The sequence below is a fragment of the Lonchura striata genome, chromosome 5 (assembly GCF_046129695.1).
Source record: "Lonchura striata isolate bLonStr1 chromosome 5, bLonStr1.mat, whole genome shotgun sequence".
Taxonomy (NCBI): Eukaryota; Metazoa; Chordata; class Aves; order Passeriformes; family Estrildidae; genus Lonchura; species Lonchura striata.
The window spans coordinates 1,690,565-1,709,345 of record NC_134607.1 but is presented as its reverse complement, the minus strand read 5'-3'; the positions used below and the strand labels follow the sequence as shown (position 1 = coordinate 1,709,345).

The window sequence follows — 18,781 nt, the reverse complement described above, 5'->3', positions numbered from 1 at the left end:
ATGGTCATGTAATTACAGAGCTGTATTAAAAGCTGCTGCAAGTCATTCCAGGCCTGACTGCCTTGCCACAGCTGCTTCAGCTGAACAAGCTCATGCTCTCACTCTTCCCCAGCAAGCAACTGACACAAACTCCATGTGGTAGTCTTATTCAGCTATCTGGCACTTGCTGGCACATCTCTGCTTATGTAGTCTAGTAGATACTGCAATTCTACTAGTTTTCTTTTTAAATGATCTTTAAATTGTTTTTTCCTTTTATAGTTTAGCTTTTGTGGCAACTTCCCCTTTGGGGACAAGAGCTCTCAGGTTTGTTGTTATGGAAATCAGCTACAGATCAAGGATTTAATGCTTTTAGAGTGGGTGGTAATGTTGAGGGTCTCTCATCAGAGATGTTTGTTCACTCAGAAAATATGGTTCAAACAGAGCCTAAACTCCATGGTGTTCCTCTGAAGAGGAACAAAATACTCCACAGTTTGAAGAAGTGAGGGGAAGAGGGCCCTCCTTCTGGGGCAGGAGTTTTGTTGCTGGAATTTCCTGGCCAGGGAATGGAATACTACAGGTTATTGGGAAGGATATCTGCAGGGAGGTTACTTGATTTTCTGTGCTTTGGGGACTCCTAGTTTAGTTCCCTGCCACTGCACTGAATTGTTTCTGGGCACCCACATGCCTTGGCTCTGTCTGTGAAAGCACTGTAGGAGCATGTCCTGAGGAAGAGTAAATTTGGGGTTTAATTCACTGCTTGATTCATGGGGTGGATTTTCCCACCTTGGGTGCAAGGCACTTAACTGAAGCAGAGCATTCCTAATGCCTTGGAGCATTTCCAGCCAGGCCCATGAAGGAGGAACATGTGGAACATTTCCCATCCCTCTTTGCCCCAGTTTCTTGACATGGTGGCTGTCAGTAATTTAGCAGGAGTCATTCCCAAGGTCAGGAGCACATCTGTACAGTCCTGCACAAGAGGGTCTTGACAAAACTTCTGTTTCCTAACAGCTGAAACGGAGAAGGGATCTGCAGACCACTTGGATCTGGCTGGCTTGCCCCCTCGCCCAAAAGAAGCAGATAGTCTGCAGATGACACCACCTTCTCCAGATTCCAGGAAAAAGGCCAGGGGCATCAAGAAGCTGTTTGGAAGGTAAGTAAAAGATGAGAGATGACCATTCTCCAGAGCTGGGGCTTGGGCAGGGCTTTGCTGGGGACACAGCTTCCTTTCTCCCCTGCCAGCCTGTGGCTCTGTGGTTTAACATCCTGGGAGCAGGAGCCCATGTGTTTGTCTGTTCCCAGGTATTTGGGAGAGATAACAGTGGGCTGGGGGCAGGTAGAAGAGGGGCTACCAGCCCTGGGGGAGATCTTGCCTGTGTTCATTGCAGTGGCAGCAACATGCCTTTTCCTTAGCCAAATGTGAATGTGCTTGCTTTCTTTAGGCTGAAAAGAAGTCAGTCCACCACCTTCAACCCAGATGACATGTCTGAGACAGAGTTCAAAAGGGGAGGGACGAGAGCCACTGCAGGGCCCCGGCTGGGCTGGTCTCGGGACCTGGGGCAGTCCCACAGGTAAGACACCAGTGGGGCCAATGTGTCCCTGCTTGGATCCCAGCGGCTCCGGCTGAGTGTGGGGCCCAAAGGAGGAGGGCAGTGCCAAAATGAAACATCCTCTCTCCTGTCTGGGCAAAACCAGGCAGATCCAGGCCAATTCCTTCTCTGAGAGAGGGTCCCTGCAGGGTTGAGGTGGGCTGGGTGGTGGGGTCCTGCTGCTGAGCTGTCACCTTCTCAGGATGGAGCCCTGAGGTAGCGCGTGAAGCTTCATGTGGCAGTGACAGATACTCCTCATCTGCCTTTCCTGCTGTGTTGGAATCTGTGGTATTGATGATTCCAAGTTTGTAGAAAGTCTCTGTCTTTCAGCCCCTCTGCCAAAGAAGAAGTCATCATTCTTCTGTGCTGGTTTTCAAGGTTGTTTATTCTGTTTATCTCTAACATGTTCTGCTGCCCTGCCCAGCTCTGTCCTGCAGGGCAGCGTGTGGGGCTCTGCCCTCAGTGGGATGTTACAAACATTAAATACCAGAAACTCCCTGGGCTGGATTTACAATAACGTGCCAATATCTGTCACCTACGTTGGACAGTGTGTCCCCAACCTAAACCAATAGAAAAATGCCAACACCACAGTGAAACGTGGAGGGCATGAAGAAGGAGAAAAAGGACAAAACACATCCAATTTTCTCCATCTTGTCCCCTTTGAACCCCTAATCTAGAAACCTAAAATTTTACTTTTGCACCCCTGCCACACTTAAATTATTACTCATATGAAACACTCAGAACTTGTAATTCATCCTGTAAGATTGAAAACTCTTTTGCATGGCCAGAAATCACAGACAGTGTCTCTGGGGGCTCTGCACAGGGGGGTTCCTGACCCCTGCCAGGGTCCCAGGCCTTCCAGCGCTGTCAGAGGGAAGCCCTGGATTCCCACACTGCTGCACTTCCAGGTATTAAAGGAGAAAGTGAAACATTCCAGTCTCACTCCAGAGCTGTAGCCATGCCAGGCAGCAGGGGTGGCTCTTATCAGTAGGATTATAGGAAGCTGTGTTTATTGTGGCAGTGGCAACAGATCAGCAGTGCCCAGCACTTCATCATGATGATGGTTCCCCCTCAGATTGTCCCAGCTCCCACAAGATGTAAGCTAGGCTTAGCTTTTGGCTTTCTCATTATTTGTGAGAACAGGAGATTGGAAGCTCAGGATTTATCAGTCTTTTTGGGTAACATCTCCCGCAGTGAGCTGGACATGCCATTCGCAAAGTGGACCAAGGAGCAGGTTTGCAACTGGCTCCAGGACCAAGGGCTTGGCTCTTACATCAATAATGGCAGGCACTGGATATTGTCTGGGCAAACACTTCTGCAGGCTTCTCAGCAGGATCTGGAAAAGGTGAGGAATTTCAGAAATTCTCCTTTCAAATAAAGGTACCAAAAAAAAAATATCACGATTTCTTTGCATGTAAATCAGGTCTGTAAAGCGCACCTGGTAAAACATGTAAACTAGATGAGTTTTCAAAATACTGTCACTTGCAGTGATGCCAAATCCATTTCTTTTTAGCTGAAGTTTTGTAGAAATTTAATGCTCTGTAATGAAGCTAATAATTACAAATATGTGATTTAACCTCATTAAGCATGGACACATCAATTGACTGTAGCACCCTCTAAAAATATGCATGTGTGACTGCCTCATTATCATATGGGTTTATAGCCCTGCTTTATTAGCTCTCATATGTGCTACAGTTATTTTATGCCTATGTGAGAAGGGTGTAAAAGGTGCTGTTTTATTTTGATTTTATTTTTTGTCCTTTTTATACAGAGGAATTATTGTCTCTGCCTTTAATTATTGCAGAATCGCTTGTCTATTTTTAAAAATGAGAAACACAGAAGAAATGGATTCAATTTACACTTTTAGTCCATAGTATTTGCTTAAGTTGGAATTTTCAGCTTTTAAAAAATGACTCTCCTCACCAAATACTAAGCCTGTTTTCTCAATTGGGTAGTTACACTACAGCTGGAATAGGAGGAGTGTATTATGAACATAATGGCTCCTAATAGTGTTATCAGAGGTAATATTAACCAGCAGGCATTCCTGGAAGTGAAAATGGGATTAAAAGATCCTGGAATGGCTGCACTTGAAACTAAACTGGGGAATAATGTTACACATTTGGAAGCATTAATGAATTTCAGTAATTCCTGGGACATTCCTGTGCTCTTAACTAAACAATTATTTAAACTTTACCTGCCTAAGTGGGAGAGGATGAATTCATCCCAGCAAGTATTTTTTTGAATGCTAACATTTTTATTATATTGTGTGACTTTTTAACCTGGTATGAGAATATTGTGGCCAACATCTTAATGCAATTTGGAATCTATCACTCCTTGAAATGAATCTGCTACACTGTATAACTAACCCCCCCCCCCCCCCCCCCAGTAAGTGCGCCTTTCCCTAGTGCTGAACGTGTACTAAAATGATACTGAAATTCAGCAAAAACAAAATGCACCTGCCAGGTCACCAGCAATGCTGTGAAAGTGTGACTCTCAGCAGAGGGAAGAATAAAATAGTATTGCTTGTAGATTTACTGCTTTTCTTCCTTTCACAGGAGCTTGGGATAAAGCACCCTTTGCATCGGAAGAAGCTCCAGCTTGCTCTGCAGGCACTGGGATCTGAAGAGGAGAACAACCATGGAAAACTGGATTACCACTGGGTTACCAGTAAGATTTTACTGCATGCTGAAGCAGTGGCTGTGCAAAGGGGTCCCTAACCGTGGCTAATTTGGGGTGGTGAGGATGGGAACAGTCAGTGGTGCTGGGTAATGTGGCTGCCACTCTAACAGGAATGTCTGTCCTGCCCTAGGGTGGCTGGATGACATTGGTCTGCCCCAGTATAAGACCCAGTTTGATGAGGGGAAGGTGGATGGCCGCATGCTTCATTACATGACTGTGGTGAGTAAATGGTTTCTCCCTTTCCTGACATCCTTTCCATGTTCTTGGCTTCTCAGTGTTCAAAGGACCCCTTTAAACTCCAGTGAGTGTCTTGTGTTCATGCCAATAGCTGTTGCCTATAGAAATCAGGTACTATTGCTCACCTGCAAGCATTTCCTAAGTTTTTTTCTATCTCTAGAGCTACTAGATGCAGGTGGAAGAGCAAACACAGTAAGCAAGAATTTGGACTCATGCATGAGAAATGGGCAATCCTGAGCTTAACAGTTGTGTGTGAAACCAGTGTGCTGAGGCAGGGCTTTTGTACACAAAAGTGTGCAAATGCTGTGGTTGCCATTCATGCTTTTGCTGTTCATGTTGTTATTAATTAATGGAAGCAGGTGGAATCTTTTTCTTCAGTGAGCAAGTTATTCTATCAGCTTGCTTACTTACAATGGATGCTTAGGTGAAGAAAACCCAAGCAATTTCCTTTGAAGAAAATTGCAGTTCTGAGAGCCAGCTTGTTTGAAAGCAGGCTACACTTAATAGCTTTTGCATTTCAAAGTGCTTAGAACAGGCATCACTTCCCCACTCCCCACTTCACTGCCAGTCAGGTTTCCTATGTGCAAGGGCTCAGGTAGTATGAGATAAGACCTTCCTTCTCTGGGGACACAAGTGCAAATTGAACATGGCTAATATTAATTCTTTCTGTACAACAAAGAAGAAATCAATCACAGCCCTGCTCTCTCATGAACCATGAGTTACCTTTTCATGCCACAGTTGCATGTGTTTTGCATTGGTTTTATGCCATGGTTTGCAATTTTATTTATTATAAGATTGTTTCTTCTTCTTAACCCTGGGAGGTGTGATGCCAGCAGCCTCCATTAAGTTTGATGTTGTGTTGGGAGACTTTACTATCATTGTCACTGCCCTTTAACTGTAGTTCACTGGGGATATTTTTAGAGCAAGTTTAACCAACAAATTATGACAACAGATTGAATAACATCAAATTATGACAACAGATGGACAACAAAATATGCAAAGTATTACACTAATATTTGTTATGATCTTTTGAAGTTACTCTGATTCAAAATAAATAATAAGGAACATTTATTATTTTATAATAAATGAAATAGCAAGCCATGACATAGTAACCTACTCTCAGATTCATCACAAATACAGTGAGGTGTTTGGGTAAGCAAAGAATCTTGTCTTAAATATCTGACAAAATAGATTCCAGTTCTCCTAACATATAAGTAAAGCTGAAAGATTAAGCCAGGCTAACCCTGGAACAAGGGTGCATAAATTTATTTACGTTAGCCAAATTGCACTTGGACTTTGAGACACTTTTCTTGCTCCACTTCTTTTTTAATTCTAATCATAGAGAATGTCCCAGTTTTCAGGGTAATTTATTTTTTCAGTTAAACTTCTAGCTGGACATTTGAGGTAACTTCTGTCAGGATTAAATGCCAGGTAAGTCTAGTGTAGTGTGTTAGTGCTGCCCTGGCTCTTATCCCGTCGCTGAGGATGTCATCTCACCCTTTTTCCCTCCTTGTTACCTCATGTTTCTTGTACTAAGCTCTGAACCCTGTGTGAAAAACATTCCCCAAGAGCTAGTACAGTGCATCACAGGAAGTTTTTATTTTGGGACAGATGGTTTGATATGAATTGCCTGTCTGACATATTGAAATCTTCCCCCAGATGTGTCAGATGTGCGATTTTAAGCCAGGGGCCAAAACAGTCCCCTCCCAGAGGATGCTGCTCCCATGAATGAGCATGTCTGTGTTTATCAACTCCCTCTTGCTCTTTGACAGGATGACCTGCTATCCTTGAAGGTCATCAGTGTCCTTCACCACCTCAGCATCAAAAGAGCCATTCAGGTTTTGAGAATAAACAACTTTGAGCCCAACTGCCTGCGCAGGAGGCCGTCTGATGAGGTACTGCTTTACCAGGAAGCTGTGAAGAGGAATCCTCTAGGGTTTTATCCCTGGTGGTTGATTATTCCTGCTCTGCCCTCTCCTCCTGTCTCCTCATTCTGCTTCATTTTTAGTTTCCTGTTTCTCATGTTCTTTTAACCTCAAGCTCTGACATCACGTACTTTTCTCTACCTGCCATGACCCCAAACTCATGCTCCCCTTTCCAAGTCTTCTGCTTCTCCTCCAAGCCAACAGCTGGCTGTTCTGGCCCAGTCTCTGATGTGCTGTCTGGAAAGCAAATCATCTTGAACTCAGTGCACTGTTGCCATAAGTCTTGTGCAACTCTCTGGAAAATTGATGGCTGTGTCAAAATTTTCTGTGTAAAAGGAGCTTGGCCCCATAACCAGGCAGGAGACTCCATCATTGTGTTTTGGAAGCAGCAAATGCTGGATAGGGTAATGGGTGACAGAACAACCCAGACTTTTGGCTTTATATCCAGAATGTGTATCTGCAAGAACAGCACAGCATCTCATGGAACAAGCTGAATTTTCAGCTCTGCTGGTAGAAATGGCAAATAACCCTACTGCTCAGCACAAGAACCAAATGACCTGACAAACCCCTGCCTTCTGCCCAGACCCATCCCCACACTGCTCTTGCTGCAAGGTAGCAGTCCAGAAAGAGAGTCTTTTCTCAAGTCCTTAAGGGCAGGAGAAGTATGTTTCAGTAAAGATTGGGGCTGGGATGCAGCCGATCTGAGACATCTCCTTACCTGCCTGTCCCTCCTGTTTGCAGAACAACGTGACACCTTCTGAGGTCACCCAGTGGACCAACCACCGTGTGATGGAGTGGCTGCGCTCCGTGGATCTGGCGGAGTACGCGCCCAACCTGCGGGGCAGCGGCGTGCACGGGGGGCTGATGGTGAGCTTTTGGGGTGGCTTCTTCCATTTCAGGAAAAAAAAATATGCCTGGGAATCACTAGGTCAATGTTCTGACATTTTCTTTGCTGCACACGCCTTTTCTGCTTATTCTGCTCAATAAGAAGTTCCTTATCTTGTGGTTTAAAGGATCTGAATGTGTCGAGGGGTAGTAGTGTGGTTTAATACTCTGTATTCCCCTCACAATTCTATTTTGGTACAGCATTCTCCACCTCCTGTCCTGCAGTGCTGCCATGCTGTTGAACAGCCATTTTCTGCCTTCCTAACCTGGATATGGTTTTCTTTTATGAGGGAAGCTTGTTACTTTTATAAAATTTGGGATTACACTGCCAAATCGGGATTGTTTTTAATTGCTCTAGCATCACGTACTCCAGACAAGAGACTTACATCTGCAGAGTTTTGTTTCTGGTGATTAGGAGTAATATCCCTTCTCCAGACATTTTGTGTCTGTTTATTTTCCATGATTCCTCTGGCTACCTTTTCCAGAATTGGAAGATGATACTGGATAAACATTTGTGGCAGCTTCACACAGTACTTCAGTTAAGGGTGGATTTATCTGTTCATTTCTTCTTACCTGCTGATTTGTTCCCATTTATAACTCCAGAAGGAAAGCGTGGAGGTAGTATTTTAGGAATCCTTTAATTAGCTAACTCTCTTTCCTCCTTCTTTGTTGCATATTTCCTCTAAAATACAAACAAAAATCCCAAAGCAGTCTTAGGCAGTGACCAAGATAGGCCTGGATGTACTTGAGATCTCACCAGACAGTACTGGCTTCAGCTGGATTCTCTGTGATTGGATTCCCAGGTTTTGGAGCCCCGTTTCAATGTAGAAACCATGGCCCAGCTGCTGAATATCCCACCGAACAAGACGCTGCTGCGGCGGCACTTGGCCACTCATTTCAACCTGCTGGTGGGGCAGGAGGCCCAGCAGCAGAAACGTGAAGCCATGGAGTCCCCAGACTACGTCCTCCTGACAGCAACTGCCAAAGTCAAGGTAGGCCACTTGTTCTGGGAGGGGTGGGAGGTTCCAGGGAAGCGTTTGGATCTCTGGTTTTACCCGTGCTGGGAGGGCGCAGCAGTAAGGTGTGAGAAAAGGGGTTGGTTCCTAAGCAGGACCTGGCACGTCTGGGGTTGACACTTGTGTCTGCCGTGAACAGGCCACTTTTCAGCCTCCCTGACATGCACAGACAAGAGGTAACACTCATGTTGTCCTTCTGTCTGTACTGAGAGATGTTTGGGAGGGAGACTGTCCCTTACTGTTTACAGACTCATGGTTTAATATAGAATTTTCCCTTCATTTGGGATCTGTTAATAGAATGAGGGGACACGTTGTCCTTCCAGATACCACTGTCATGAAATTCAGAAGATCTGTGTAGGAGAGCACTGGGGTTTTGACCCTTCGTCATGGAAACACAAGAGGGCACAAGTAAGCCTGTTTATTCTTTTCTGACTCTCTAACTCCCTGGCAAATTTCTCTTCCCTTTTAAGCCAAAGAAACTTACCTTCAGCAATTTTGGGAACCTGAGAAAGAAAAAGCAGGATGATGTGGAGGAGTACGTGTGTCCTATGGAGCTGGGCCGGGCATCTGGGAGTGGATCAAAGAAGGGCTTTAAGCCAGGCCTGGATATCCGAGTATATGATGATGATGACTTGGACAGGCTGGAGCAGGTAAGCCAGTTCTGACAATTCTGAGTCTTTGAGCTGCCAGGTTTGGTGGGAAAACCTTCCATTTCCCAGGGAAGTCTTCCTTTTGCTTTGGCCCTTGAAGGCCCTGACTTCTTGCTGTCACACAGCATTAGTGACGAAAGGGTCTGCTTCCAAGGAGGTTGGAGCTGTGAGTGCACTTGAGGGCCTGCTCTGGGGTAAATCTGCTCTCCTGACAGGCCATGCTTCTCCCTGGCTCTGAACATCTCAGGTGTAATCAGTAAAATGTGTGCTGCACTTAATTGTCGCTCTGTCACAGCAGGACAAGGGGGAACGGCTTCACACTTCAAATCTGGATCCCAGAAATAACTAATAAGTCTTGATAAGTTGATTTCTTAGCTGTTAGTTGAGCCCTGCTGCAGGCACTACTGACAAACGAATTAATGAGTCAACAAAAAAACGTGTGATTTTTCCCCTTTTCCCTTCTCTGCTTTTTGAATAGAACAGAACAAGCTTCCTTGGAAAAGTAAAAGGAAAAATAAAAAAGAGGACATGAAGAAGGGAACCGACAGAGAGTGGGTTTAGATGTTAGGAGGTTGAGGATATTAGAAAAATGTTCTTCCCTGTAAGGGTGCTGAGGCCCTGGCACAGGTTGCCCAGAGAAGCTGTGGCTGCCCCATCCCTGGAAGTTTCCAAGGCCAAGTTGGACAGAGCTTGGAGCAACCTGGGATAGTGGAAGCTGTCTCTGCCATTGGCAGGGGATTGGACCGAGATGATTTTTAAGGTCTTTTCCAATGCAAAGCATTTTATGATTCCACTCAACGATACAAATAAGTTGTTATTAATTCATTATTCATTCTGGCTTTTATAGATGGAAGATTCAGAAGGGACGGTGAGGCAAATAGGAGCATTTTCTGAAGGCATCAACAACCTGACAGTAAGTGTGTGAATGGGGTCTGAGCAGTAAGGTCTCTGTTCCTGTGGGATGCTGTGAGCCCCTTGGCAGTCTCTGGTGTTAAACAGTGTCAGTGAGGTCCTTTGGGTCTCCTGCAGGGACAGAGGGCACAAGAAAACCAAGTGGTTCAGGAAGGTACCTGCCCATCCTGATGGGGAGGTTTGTGGCTGTGCTGTCTCCCCACACACAGGGAGGGCAGGGACACAGCCCCCATTGCCCATGGTCACTGGGTTTCCAGCTGGGAGTCAGGCTGCATTGTCTGGGTGCAAGCCCCAAGGCAGTGGGGCCAGCAGACAGCAGTGAGCTGGTTTTGCAGCAGAGTGGGTGAAAACCTCCCTCAGCAGAAGAAAGCAGTGGCTGGCAGGCAGTGTTTGCTGCCCAGCACAAGATAGGTGACTGACTCCAGATGTGAGAAACCTTGACTCTTCCCTCCTTTCTTTTCCAGCACATGCTGAAGGAAGATGAAATGTTCAAAGACTTTGCCACTCGCTCTCCTAGCACCAGTATAACAGATGAGGACTCCAACGTGTGACAGTCACCACCAGGCACTGACAAAGGCTCGTTCTCCTGCGTGCAAGGACATCCCTGTTCCATGTGGCAGGCAGCAGATCATGTACTTTACATTGCTCTTGCTTCTGTTTGTTAGAAGTAACACTGAGGGGTGGAGAATTTTAAAGAAAAATTGAGAAAAAACAAGGTGCCTACTTAAGTTGCCGTAAAAACCACCCAGACACTGGTGAATGGTAATGGTTTTAACTCTATTTAATGTACAAATTGGTGATATGTTTCAGAGTGTTGCATTGAAATTGATGTGGTATGCTAGTGCTCCTTTTGCTTATCCCTGGCTTCAGATAATCCTTTATAGTGTTTGAAAAGTACAGAAGGTGTTAGGTGAAAGTGTAGATAGCGTGCATCAGCTCCCTCTGCGCTCCCAGCTGAAAAACAGAACTTACTGCTTTTTTCTAAGTGCTTTTCTTTGGCACGAACACCAGTTCAGCCCTATCCAACGTAGGATTGTAGTCATCCGTGCCCTGTGTAAGCTCCCCGGTAGCTCTTGACTGTTGCTCCTATTTTTATACTGTTTTATATTAAAAAAAAAAAAGAAAAAGAAAAAGAAAAAAGAAGTATATGAAATACATATAAAAGCAAAAATTTAAATTTTGTGAGATAGAGTGATGGAAGGTTGAAGGTGTGTGAGGGAAGGGGGGAGAAGGTTGTAAAAAAATTATGCCAGTTTGCAGACCAGCTGGTTACTGGGAAAGGCAGGCTGACCTTTGGAACTGTTTGCTTTCGTTGCTTTTTACTGAGTGCACAGTTTAATGATCTTCCATTTGAGATAAAACTATTCTAAAGCATGTTTCTTCTAGCAGTGACTCATCCAGAAACTGCACATTTTAAAATGTCTTCTTTTTTGTCCCCAGCAGCAGTAGTTAGTGCATTCAACAAGGTTATTAACACTTCCATGACTTAAAAAAATTTTCTTAAAAGTTGAGAGTACTCCCTGCATATGGAAGGGATATTTCTGTGCTGTGATTAACGTGAAGATAGTGTAGTTGCAAAAAAAAAAAAATTATATAGAGAAATCTATAGGAAATATATTATTTCATATTATTAAGCTTAAGGTGGGACTTTTCCTCCAAAATTCAGTTATCAAATGTGTTGCTCATCATTTTACCTTTTTAAAGCACAGATCCTCTGCTCTTGAGGATCATCAGGTTTTAAAATTCCTAACTAGCCAGTGGGTATTTTTTGTCAGACTTCCAGTATTGCAAAGTGTCCTAGCCAAAAGCAAACAAACAAACAAAAGTAACTTTTTATTCCAGTGGTCATTTGTATGGTGTTGAACGTTGCATGTATTTTAGCACAATAGCATGAAGCTGCTTTGCTGTGTAAAAGGCAAACAAAAGCCCAGCTGGAATAGTTCCTTGCAGTGGTGTTGCTTTGCCAAGCATTTGTCACTCATTTTGTTGCTCTCCTTGCTGGAAGTGAGATCATTCCTGGTGTTGTTCAGGGGATTTGGGGTTTGTGCTGAATTTGGGGGTGTTTCTAAAACACTGTTACAAAAGCTAGGAAAGGAAGTAAGGTTCTTCCCAGGATTTTCAGGGAACTCCCCTCAGATCAGAGGCATATGCCAGCATTGGAATGATGTAAGCTGATAACCTGGACCTTTGAAGGATGTGCAGTGTAGGTGATTGATGTACCAAGATACAAAATTCAGTGTAGGCAGGTTTAGGGTGCAGACGCTTGGGATGTGGATTCAGGCCTCCCTTTCTGTGAATACTCTGCAATATTGTTATTATTTACATGGAAGTTGAACATCAAACCCTGTGGAAACATTGGGAAATGTGGTGCAGGCTTCCAAACAAAAGTGTTCCTCTGGATGGCTCTCGCTAGTCACTGGCTATTGGACAGGACTGGGTATTCACAGGGGAAAAAAGGGAGCTAGTGACACAATAGTGTGTGCTGAAACAACCACACTCTCCAGTTCCTCTGGAGTGTTATCAGTGAGGGCAGTGATTGCTTATTGAAGTGCAGTGTAAGCAGCATTCTGCTCCAAACAACCCTTTCCTGGCAGCCAGGTCATCCCCTTGGAGCTGCCCCTGAGCCCTGCTTCTCTTACAGGGCAGAGATACAAGAGGGGTGATGAAGTCAGGAGGTTTTTTTGTGTGTGTGTGTGCACACTGTCGGGGTGTTCTGTGGGTTCCTCTTTGGAGAGGGCAACGTAACTGCTGTGTATCGCCATGTGAAATCCAATAAAGTCTGTGGAAAATGCCAAGTGTTTCTGGAAGCCAGTTCTCTTTTTTGATGTCCTCTTTTTTTGGTTTTGGTTTTTGTTTTTTTTTTTTTTTTCCTTTTACTTTTCCAAGGAAGATTGTTCTGTTCTATTCAAAAAAACAAAGGCGGGAAAAGGGGCAAAATTATACTTTTTTTTTTGTAGACTCATTAATTAATTTGTCAGTAGTGCCTGCAGCAGGGCTCAACTAACAGCTAAGATATCAACTCTGTCAAGACTTTTTTGTTATTTTTGGGATCTAGATTTGACCCATCTTGGGTTGTTTGGTGTGGTGAGAAGTGGCATCTTCATTACTCCCAGGGTGCTCTGTCCCTTCCCGCTGTGAAAGAGCCTCTGGTCCCAAGTGTGAATCTCCCTTCTCTGGGAGATTAAAAGAAAAAGGTGGTTTCATCTCCAGGCAACACCCTATGCTAAAAAAAAATGGTTTCTGTGCAATAGCCCTAGAAAGGAGATCCAAGGAGATAAGATCAGACTGGAATGAGATAACATCAGCCAAAGAAATGGTGCCGGAATCAACAATAAGGAAAACAAGCACAGATGAATTCAGTAAGTGTGAAAGCTACAGGGCCTGTTGGGCTGGTCCCTGCTCAGTCACCTGTGGAGAAACACACCCAGGAGGAACCCGGCTGCCCCGCGGGCACACAGAGCTCGGCTCTGCCATCACCTTCACCAGGAGGGCTGCAGGTATCCTTGTGCAGCTCAATGGGTCTGGCTGAGCCCAGCACCTGCAGAGCCTTTGCTGGAAAATAAAGGTTTGTCCCTGAGGCAATCTGCATGTGGAAACTACCTCCTCCGGCAGAGAAAATGGGCCAGAAGGTCTCCCAGGAGGACAACCAGGAGAACAAGGCTGAAACTTTGGTCATCTGTGAAGTCTTCAGCCAGGGTGTGCTCCATGCGTCTCAAAGGCTGAAGGATTATCTGGGTTTTGTGGATCCTCAAAGCAAATTCCGGCCGGCCACGAACACGCTGAGCGAGATCTTCCTGGTCAACTTTATCGACTTCTGCGTGGGAAAGGGCGTGGAGGAGCGGATTGTGACCAGCAGAATGACCAAGCAGCAGTCCTCGCTGTTCGGCGTGGACTGGATCTGGACCCTGTGTGGGTCTGACAAGCAGATCAAGCTGCAGATGGCCGTGCAGGCTCTGCAGCCGGCCGAGCTCTTCCACGGCGAGGGCCCTGCCGAGGATTGCTGCCGGGAGGCTGCGCTGGCCGACGAGTGCTTCCAGAACATGAGCAGGTTTGAGAAGCTGGCCGAGTTCTGCCGCCTGGTGGGACAGGACTGCCTGGGCTTGTTCGTCATGTTCGGCGTGCCAGGGAAGCCCAAGGACATCCGAGGAGTCCTGCTGGACAGCGTTGCCAAGGAGGAGCAAAAATGCCGCCTGTCGGGCAGGAACGCGCTGCGGCAATTTGTCACCAGCACTGACAGCTCCCTGCCCACAAAAGACATGCTGGAAAATTGCCTGGGCACCAAAAACAGGCTGAAGGACGTGGGCAATGTGTACATAAACTTTGTGTGAGCAGCTGGGCAGGAGCAGTGGCTCCGTGCAGCACCGGGGGCCACGCGGGGCTCAGCTCTGCCCCTCTCTCTCCTCCCCACACTCCATTCCCTCCACATTCCCCTCAACCCATCGTGTTCCCTTAGCTCCTGCAGAAGCCAGGCTGAGTCAGCCTCTCCAGGTTTTAAAACAACGGGACAGACCTGCCAGAGAAATGTGTTTATAGAAGGCACGACGTTTTTCCAGAACATTTTGTTCGCCAGACATTAAGTCTTGGCTGGAGCAGCTGAAAGCTTTGTCAGCCAGAGCTCTGGGGAGGTCCTGGTGGGTTTGACTCAGAGCCTTTGTTTGCAGTGTGGCAGAGTTTTTTTCTGTCCTAGGAGGGTGAGTCTTTAATAATGGAAATGTGCTGGTCAGAAGAGTTGCAATGAGTGTAAAGGACAATACCAGGCCTTAAAATGACTGATTTGAAGAAGTGAGCTGGTTTCAATTAAGGGGAAAAGCCCTTCCCCAGTGCCAGAAATGGGCTCTGAGAGAGACTTTTTAACTACCTGCTCCCTAATTGGTGCCAGGCTCTACAGGGCCTTGGAGCTGTGAATTAAAGGCAGGGCTGGAGCCAACTTCAAAGCTTTTCTCACTGAGTGGCTGTGTCAGGGCAAGGTGTGGCAAAAGCTACAGGTGTTCAAGAACACTTGGGAAAAATCGAGCAGTGGGGACAAAAACCAGGCCTGATGTGGGTTGGACCTTTTCACAGCAACAGAGGCAGCCCCTGACCATTCACACAACAGAGAGCAAATCTGGAGGAGGCAAGATTATGTCACTTGGAATTTCTTTTCAGTAGCTTAGCAGCTGATGGCATTTATGTGCTTGATCTTTTCTATTTCCCTCTGCTTTTTCTGGACTAAGTCAGGCTTTTGGGTTATGCAGCTATAAGTATTTGCTGTACTGTTAACCAGTGAAGGAGGACCTGATCCATATTCCAGCTGGTAAACACACTTTGGTTATAGCTGTTTGAATAGTGTCAGTGTAAAATTCATCTGCCTCTAATTTTTATATAAATTCAGTCATTTAACAATAAAAATAATTTTGAAAACACATTGATCTTTCACTATGTACCATTGTAAGACGGGGGCAGCTGTGAGAGCTGAGAATCAGAGGCTGTTACTTAGCCATTAAAAAAGAGCCTAAAGAGGCTGAGGCATCAGTGCCACGAGTGTTTGCAGCATTCCATGGCAGAGGAAGGAAAAGGGGAACTGAAATAAAAACAAACACAGGGAACTGACAAATGTTTGCTGAGTCACAAACATAACTGGGTTTGGAGGAGGGTGGCCTTTCAGTCCTGAAACAGTTCATTAAGACAGAATAGTTTTAAAAGAGCTGCTGTCACTGTATTCTGTGTGTGTGGCTGGGTTTGGTGGGACAGAAGAGACAGTCCTGGTGTGTTGCAGGGACCCTGCATAGCTGAGGGAGATTGGGGTGTTTTTGATTAAGAAAAATCAACAGTGCAGCAGGATTGACACTGGTTTATAAAAGACCTGCTGAAAGCTTTAATTTTGCATTAAATTGGTATATTATAACTATATTATATATATATAGGTATATATATTGGTATAATATATATATAAATTGGTATATTATAACTTCAACTATCCGGTTCTTTAGAAAATCTGGCACACTTGAAAACTGCTTTTTTTTTTTTTTTTCCTTTGCACGCTTTTTCAATAATAGAAGGGGAAGGGGAAAATCAAAATGTCTTGATTGTATAGAGTTTGAACTGTGAGAGTTACACACTGGGGCAGTTGTTGATTTGATTTGTGCCTCTCAGAGATGTCACACAGCCTTGGTACGTTATTTTGGGAGCTGGGTTCTGTTGCCCAGGCTGCACCACACTCTGGCCCTTTCCCTTGTGAGCTTTACAGGCCCCTGGGCCTTCAGCCATGGTGGGAATGTGGGAATTGGCCAAGGCTCTGGATTCTGGCTAGCAGCAGTGAAAAGTGTGAGCATCTGACTGTGTTCATCCACTCAGCCCAGCTGGAGCCTCAGCTCAGCACAGCCATCCCCAGGCTTCTGTGCCTGCACCTGCTGATGGACCAGGTAAGGTGCAGCCCCCAGCCCATGAAATCCCAGGCAGTTTGTGTAGTAACATGGCACAGCATTTGTCCTGGTTTCTGAAGAACCTGGAATTCACACCTTTGTCCCTTGGCAGTGTTTTCTGCTCTCATTTCCCTCTGAGCACTCGCTGCTGGGATACCCTGGGACAAGCCCAGTGTATGGGATGGAAACTGCTCCGTGTCTCACCAGGAGGTTCAAAGCCCGTTTGGGTTCCTGGGAGCAGTCAATGAGCTCGGGGTCCTGCTGGGAGGGTCAGCATTCCCTGTGCCAGGAGGGGCAGAGCAGGACACGTGAGAGCATGCTGTATTTATGGATACTTTATTCCCTGTTCAATCCTTTTCTTCCCCTTTGGCTCTCCATAGACCACAGGGGCAGTGAGTGAAAAGCCACATCCATGGACACAAAGGGGACCTTCCATCCAGAGCAGCTCCTGGCCATGGCTGAAAGTTCAGTGAGTGGAAGACAGGAGTAGATGGACTCACAGCTCAGCTGGAAATGTTTTCCACAGGTCCTGGAGGTTGATCAGGCAGGTGCTCCCTTTGGAAAGCTCTGGTGTTGTTCCTCTCCCGTCTCTGCCGCTCTCTCCCCACAGCTCTCGTGTCACTGTCCCTCGGCACGAGGTGATTTCCCTCTCTTGCTGCTGGAAGGGGCTGGGAGCTTCCCAAGCAGCTGGGACAGGACTGGCTGGATCCTGTCAGCTCTTTCTGAAGGGAATTGATCTAATCCTGCTGGCCTCTCCCACAGCAAGGACTGTTCCTGTGTTCCCTGTAACCAGGGAATATTTGGCAGCCAAGCGAAGGAGAGGAAGGGAAATGATGCTTGCAGCAAGCACAGGTGTGTCTGTGCTGGTTCAGGGTGTCCTTGGAATCATGGAATCCTTCAGGTTGGAGGAGCCCTGTGAGATCTCGGTGCCCAACCGTTCCCCAGTGCTGCAGGGTTTTAGTGGAAAAACTATGAATATACATTTTATTTTGATATCATTCTAAATATGGAAATATATATTCAATGTATACAGGTGTATATATAAAAATATAAAATAGAAATAAAAATAAGTATTAGGAAGAGATAGACTACAAATAACACCATACATCAATCTACATTTTAAATATAAATTTGAATATAAATGCAAAAAATAGAGATAAATTTAAACAGAGTTTAAATAAAGGGCCTTTAAAAAAGAGTTTTACTTGGATAGAGGCAGGGGTTTATTTTAAGCAATATAAAACTTTTAGAAATAAAAATCTAACTATAGAAATATGTAAGCAATGTATAAAAATATAAAATGTAATAAAATAGAACAGGAATAAATGTAAGAAATAATAAAAATACAATTATACATCAATATCCATTACAAATCCGAATGTGAATATAAATATGAAAAATACAAAAATTAAGCCTATTGAAATGCAGTTTAAGAGGAAAGCTTTTTTCTTTCGGTTCCTGTGGGGTCAGAGGCAGGTTTTTGTTCCGTTCTTTCCCGCGCGGATGCTTTGGGGCATTCGCTGCTGACGGCGCAGTGCTGCCGCCTTGTGGACACAGGGCGGTACTGCAGCCCCGCCGCCCGCGGCCGCCCTCTTGGGAATAGCGAGGCGCGGACTCGCTTGACCTTCTCGAGAGAGCGCAAAAAAAAGGACGCGAACATCCAGGAGCCGTGTCTGTCGGCTGCTCTGCTTGACCACCACCCTGACGCCGGCGTGGCCCGGCGGGATTTTCGGCGGCGGTTCCAGTGCCGTGCACACGGGCTGTGCGCTCAGTGGCTCCGCGGGCGGTCGGATTTCGAGCAGGCGCCGACAGGCATCGGCCGATTCGCCTCTTTCTGCCCGGCTCCTGCAGCGGCCGCCATCCTGGGCGCGGCCCCTGCCTCAGCGCCCGTCCCGTCCCCTCCCGTGCTGTCCCACCGCCTCCCTGCCGTACAGCTAGAAATAAACGAAACCAACGTAGAAATATATATAGGTTAAAAAGAAAGGGCTTTTGGGGCGGGGAGGGCGTTATTTGGTTCGAGGCAGGGTCTTTTAGTTTCTGTGCGGGGTTTTTTGGGCCATTTATTTCTAAGGATTTTTTTCCAAGGAGCTCCATCGCCGCCGCTCTTTTCCGCCCGCCTCCCCTCCGGGCGAGCGGCGCCCCCGGCGGTGGCGGGCGGCAGTGCTGCCGCCTTGTGGACACAGGGCGGTACTGCAGCCCCCAGCCAGCGCCCCGCCCCTCGCCGCTGGGTGCCGGGGCGGGCGGGCGAGGGGCGGGAGCGAGCGGCGGGCGGGGCGGGGTCGGTGAGTGCGGGGCGGGAGCGAGCGGCGGGCGGGGCGGGGTCGGTGAGTGCGGGGCGGGAGCGAGCGGCGGGCGGGGCGGGGTCGGTGAGTGCGGGGCGGGCTGAGGCGGCTCCGCGGCGGCGCCGGACGAGGATGGCGGCGGCGAGCGCGGGCGGGGCCGGTGCCGGCGGGCGGCGGAGGCGCGGTCGCAGCGCTCCCGGGCCGGGGCCGGGCGGTGTCGGGGCAGGGC

General features: G+C 46.7%; 2 protein-coding genes across 17 annotated transcripts in view; both read left to right on the top strand.

Moving 5' to 3' along the window:
* PPFIBP1 (PPFIB scaffold protein 1) overlaps positions 1 to 12,664 on the top strand; it is a 103,673-nt gene extending 91,009 nt beyond the window's left edge. For all 16 annotated transcript variants that reach the window (XM_077783185.1, XM_021539157.2, XM_021539166.3 and 13 more), the window contains 11 exons: positions 988 to 1,129; positions 1,419 to 1,547; positions 2,760 to 2,910; positions 4,121 to 4,232; positions 4,375 to 4,463; positions 6,254 to 6,376; positions 7,148 to 7,273; positions 8,095 to 8,283; positions 8,778 to 8,957; positions 9,805 to 9,870; positions 10,334 to 12,664. In XM_077783185.1, coding sequence (XP_077639311.1) covers positions 988 to 1,129; positions 1,419 to 1,547; positions 2,760 to 2,910; positions 4,121 to 4,232; positions 4,375 to 4,463; positions 6,254 to 6,376; positions 7,148 to 7,273; positions 8,095 to 8,283; positions 8,778 to 8,957; positions 9,805 to 9,870; positions 10,334 to 10,420 — 1,394 coding nt within the window. In that variant the 3' untranslated portion in view covers positions 10,421 to 12,664. The remainder of the gene's footprint in view (positions 1 to 987; positions 1,130 to 1,418; positions 1,548 to 2,759; positions 2,911 to 4,120; positions 4,233 to 4,374; positions 4,464 to 6,253; positions 6,377 to 7,147; positions 7,274 to 8,094; positions 8,284 to 8,777; positions 8,958 to 9,804; positions 9,871 to 10,333) is intronic.
* Positions 12,665 to 13,385: 721 nt separating this feature from the next.
* Positions 13,386 to 14,959, top strand: REP15 (RAB15 effector protein). Its single transcript, XM_021539152.2, has one exon. It carries the CDS (start codon positions 13,457 to 13,459, stop codon positions 14,195 to 14,197), a length of 741 nt encoding a protein of 246 aa, XP_021394827.1. The 5' UTR covers positions 13,386 to 13,456; the 3' UTR covers positions 14,198 to 14,959.
* Positions 14,960 to 18,781: the final 3,822 nt, after the last annotated feature.

Bases quoted from the DNA above. Each gene is read 5' to 3' on its own strand.
- REP15 (XM_021539152.2), top strand. From the start codon at position 13,457: ATGTGGAAACTACCTCCTCCGGCAGAGAAAATGGGCCAGAAGGTCTCC.